The sequence below is a fragment of the Octopus bimaculoides genome, chromosome 23, assembly GCF_001194135.2.
Source record: "Octopus bimaculoides isolate UCB-OBI-ISO-001 chromosome 23, ASM119413v2, whole genome shotgun sequence".
Classification (NCBI taxonomy): Eukaryota; Metazoa; Mollusca; class Cephalopoda; order Octopoda; family Octopodidae; genus Octopus; species Octopus bimaculoides.
The window spans coordinates 19,657,170-19,662,286 of NC_069003.1; the positions used below are offsets into that span (position 1 = coordinate 19,657,170).

Below are 5,117 nucleotides of genomic sequence, written 5' to 3' on the forward strand. Positions count from 1 at the left end.
TATATATATATATATATATATATATGGCTTCTTAATGTTATTAATAATGTTGTTGTTGTTGTTGTTATTGTTATTTTAAAGGCAGCAAGCTGGCAAAATCGTTAGCACGCTGGGTGAAATGCTTAGCGGTATTTCATCTGCCGTTATGTTCTGAGTTCAAATTCCGCCGGGGTCAACTTTGCCTTTCAACCTTTCAGGGTCAATTAAATAAGTACCAGTTACGCACTGGGATCGATGTAATTGACTTAATCCCTTCCCCCAAATTTGAGGCCTTATGCTTCTAGTAGAAAGGATTATTATTATTATTATTATTATTATTATTATTATTAGTAGTAGTAGTAGTAGTAGGAGTAGTAGTAGTATAATTCTTGAAATATCAAGAATGGACTCCACTACAAGTATCCAATATTTAGATGGTGAACTTTACTCTGGGGACAGGTGTAGTCCATTTGCCGAGCTTCTACATAGTTTCCATTAATCTAATTCCATTCAGGTTTTGATTGACCTGAGATTGTAGTAGAAGACACATGCTCAAAGTGGTACATCAAGGGACTTAAGCCCCCAAACCTTCTTAACCATACTACTATATCTGTGCTAAATGGGATGTTAAATTATATCAGGCAAAACCTGGTAGGTCAACTGATGCCAAATACAATTGTTCCCAACCTTTTCACTAACCCTAATCCCTTTTATTTAAATAATATTTTCCCCACTGATTCCAGTCTTTTGAAAAGTATGTCCCCTCTGTAAACCAGTTTTATTAACACTCTTTTTCCTAGTTTTATTTCTTAAAAGATATATGTAAGTGAATAATAATTATATGCAAATACACTCTGTAAAGTTGTTGTTATTAAGAAGAGCATTCAGGCATAGAAACCATGCCAAAGCAGACACTGGAACTTAGTGCAGCCATCAGGCTAAACAGTTCATGTCAAACTGTGCATCCCATACCAGCATGGAAAAGGGGATACTAAATGCTGATGATGATATGTGCATGTGTATGTTTGTGGATTATACACATGTAGTAGATTTCTTGCTTCCATATTTTTCAACCCTCATCATATATATATATGTGTGTGTGTATGTATATATATATATATATATATATATATATATATATATATATATATATATATATATATATATATATATATACCATTGCCAACACGGCCACTACTACTACTACAACCAACAAAAAATGCCCCCACATGGACTATTGACACCAGTAAGGAACAATTATGAACTCTTCATTTAATTTCATTTTTTTAAATATGTATTTTTGATAAGGTTCGTTTTTACAAGAACCAAAACATGTTAAAAATATCTGACTAAATTTTAAATTAAAATTCATTTTTTATATATTTGCGTTTTCAAACTTCTTTTTTATAAATATATACCCACTCGTATGGCACCTACACTTTTTTATCAATATTATATATATATATATATATATATATATATATGCATACATATATAATGTAACATTTATTTAAACAAAAACTGACAGTTTATTCAAGTTTGCCAAGTGCCTCATGACTAAGCCCAACTGCCACTTTTCCATATAATAAACACATCTTTCCACTCTGCACCTAGTACTGAGTTCTATAACAGATAGTATTTGCACCCTGTATAATATACTCCAGGATGTATTTCACAATTATTTCATTCTAAGGTTTGTGTGTGTGCAAAGAACAAACGTACAAGTCAGTGAGGGAGCCTCTATACAGTCACATGATCTGTTGGAAATATAAGCCAGATTTCCCTCAAATCACATGCTACTAACTTAAAAAAAGAAAAGACATATTCAATAAATAAATTATGTCCAAAAACATGTATGTTGGAATGGTCATGGTTGGCACACACTTTGAGTGTAGATTTCCTTGCCAGGGACTGATCATGGGCTAAAGAATACTATCTGAGAAAAAAAGAAAAAAAAAAGAAAAGCGACAAAAGAATTACCTCATGTACTTGAACAGTTTCAAGAAACCCTTGAAGATCGGAGTCGTTTTCCTGGGTCATCTCCATTTGGGATTCAGCAATCAACCTCTCCTGAATTTGGTGTTGGTTCTTCATTATTTTCGTCATGTCGAGGTCTTCAGCCGAAGAGAGGGCTGTATTTATTTGTTGTAAACGCTCATCTAGCTGCACAGTAGCAATGATGGGAGCAGAGGGGTTGATCTGCAGTGTTGGTTCATTGATGGCCCGTGCAACTATCAACCGGACATTACTGCCAGACTGGCGAAGCACAGATGCCACCTGCTCTGAACTCATACCGCGCACATTGAAATCTCCTATTTGTAATATGTGGTCCCCACTGCGTAACCGGGTGTCCTAAAATATTTTAAATATATATGTATTAGATTTTACAATACATATCAAATATATACATATACATACATATATATATACATAGTGATCAAAAAAGAGAGCACGCATAAAGAGACACTTCTATACATATATGGCCATAAATAAATACATAGATTCACACATATTATTCTCAAATTTTTGTACATGAACATGCATTAATATGACAAATTAAAGAGGGAGCATTTATGTGGTCACTTCACCTGCTAGAAACAGCAGTTAAACCTCCTTTACAATCAAAGTAAAAAGATAGAGATCATATTGGATCATGTAGTGTTACATGTCCCTAAAAACACAGAATGGCTTGCCTTTGATCACAGGTCTGATTGATTAAGGTTTAGCATACAAGCCAACAAGAGAATCTCTACAATGTCATTCAATCTGCTGAAAAAAGCAGCCAAATCTCTCTCCAATGACACTCACCATCTTTTAAAAGAAAAAGGATACATTACAGACCAACATACATTATGAGCAGAAACCAATATTTTATTGCCACAGCTAGTAGGCCTCTTTCCAAATGTGGGGTTAGCCCAGGGCTAAACAACAGAACTGGCTCATCTCATGCTACCTCTGCTCAGTCAATTCTAGTGAGAGCTAGCAAGAAGAAGGGCATCTGGCCATCTCTTTTCCTCTGCTAGCCCCTTGATAATATTTTCATATTTGATTCCCAATTCTAATCATTTTTATAATATTTTACATCTAATTATTTTTTTGTATAATAGTGCTCATTTGCTTAGTAAATATTGCTTTCATTATTTTATCACAGTCCTAATCTCTCTTTTTTAAACAAACATCAAGGCAGTCCAACTACGGAGGGGGAAGCAGTTTGTCAAGTTTTATCTTCCCCTCAAAGCAACATAGAGATTTCAATTCAGAAGCCCACTTGTAAGCTTTGCAGTGTATGTGTGTGTGTGTGTGTGAGTGAGAGAGAGAGAGAGAGAGAGAGAAGGGGGAGGGAGAACATTGCAAACAATGAATGAAATAAACATGAAATGAAAAATTTGTATAAATAAAAGGGCTTAACTACAAATGTACACACCCAATTTTGTTGCCTCATAACATCCTGAGAAATGGATACTTTTTAACAAAATTTTCTATAAATACCGCTTAGATGTTGTGGCTTCAGATTATATGGGAAAGAATTTTCCCAAGGGGATGAAGAGAGGAGTTTTGAAAAATTCACAAGATCTGGGTGTTTTCCCTCATAAGTTTCAGGAGAATGGGTATCATTCAATGAAAGTTTATACAAATACCTTTCATACAGCATAGATTACAATTATAAAGAAATTTGTGGGATAAATTTTTTCTGAGGAGGTGGGGAGAAGAGCTTTTGCTCAAACAGAGTTTCTGATCAGGAAGACCAAATAAGTTAGAACTACTCCATTTTGATGGGGGTTTCCACCCACTACGTTTTTTAAACCACAGCCTTTGAAATGATGAAGTGGGGATAGGGGGCATCTTTGTATGGGGAAAAAAGTTTGGAAAAAATTTTTTTACAACCTCTGCCCCCTCATCATCCCACTCTGGACCTATTTTGGCCAATTTTTTTGCACTTCAAAACATGGGAGGAGCTTTTATGATAGAAAAATAAAAAAAGACTTAATATTCTCAGAGGTAGAAGTGAGTGATTTAAGGGAGATTTGGCTGTTGCTTCTAGTACATCTCAAGACAACCCTCCTCGTTTCTTTATCACTCTTGCATGTATTGATGTTTTTCAATATTTTACTCCCCAAAAATACATTTATATGCTATAAAAACTAAAATTTTCAAAACTATGAATATTTTGCAATCCCACTCACTGCCCCGATTGTTTCTGTTTATAATTTAAAATACTGGAGAGCCTGAGAAGGTCATTGCTGGCATTTATCCACAGTGATTTAAAAAAGGAGTTAATTAAACAATAATTCATTAGCATACTTTTCTGTTAGAAAATGTTTTTTCTTACACACACACACACACACACAGCTTCACTTGATTGAGGTACGAGTACAAGTTCAGATTATAATTTTGTTGTTGCTCACATTCCACCAATGGACCACGCATATATTACTTTGGCATCATCATTCCATAGAATGTGTTTAATAGGAGAAAAATATTGAAAAAACATCAATACATGTGAGTATGGAAACAGAGGGCAGCTTGAGTTTGCTAGAAACAGCAGCCAAACCACCCCTGAATTGTTTATCTTTTGCTTTGAAAATATTTACAATTATTATTATTTTTTTTTTACCAAAAAGGCTCTTCCCTTGGTTTTTAAGTTAAAAAAAAAAATGGCCAAAATTGGCCCAGGTAGTTATTATTATAAGGCTTATAGCATTCCAAGCAGCCATAACAACAAAATCACTTCTTAATTTCTTTTATGAAAATTATATGGGTATATTAAAAAATTTTCATTCAATAAATAATGTTTTCATATTATGTATACAGAATAAACTGCGGGTTTTGCAAATAGTGAATTAAAATTTGAAATGTAAACATTGACATAAAGAGTGAGAGATTTGCAATTGAAAACAGATAACTCTGTAGTGAATGTAATGAATATTTAAATTTGTGAAAAATTGGAGTTCAAAAATTCAATAAACTTCTGCAATTGAAATTATCAGAAATTTCTTGGAACATGAATTTATTAAAAAACTCTCAGACGGTTAAGCCTTTAATAACTGCTTTCTTTTGGTAACTTTTAATTACATAATCAAAAAGCAGCTTTCTCCATTATTATATAAATATATATATATGTATGTGTATATGTGTAT

The 5,117-nt window shown here is 33.5% G+C and overlaps 1 protein-coding gene across 2 annotated transcripts in view; it reads right to left on the reverse strand.

Annotated features, from left to right (window-relative positions):
* Positions 1-5,117, reverse strand: part of LOC106879042 (multiple PDZ domain protein) — a 586,571-nt gene that overhangs the window by 187,670 nt on the left and 393,784 nt on the right. For both annotated transcript variants that reach the window (XM_052975892.1, XM_052975893.1), the window contains exon 6: positions 1,960-2,331. In XM_052975892.1, the coding sequence (XP_052831852.1) occupies positions 1,960-2,331 (372 nt within the window). The remainder of the gene's footprint in view (positions 1-1,959; positions 2,332-5,117) is intronic.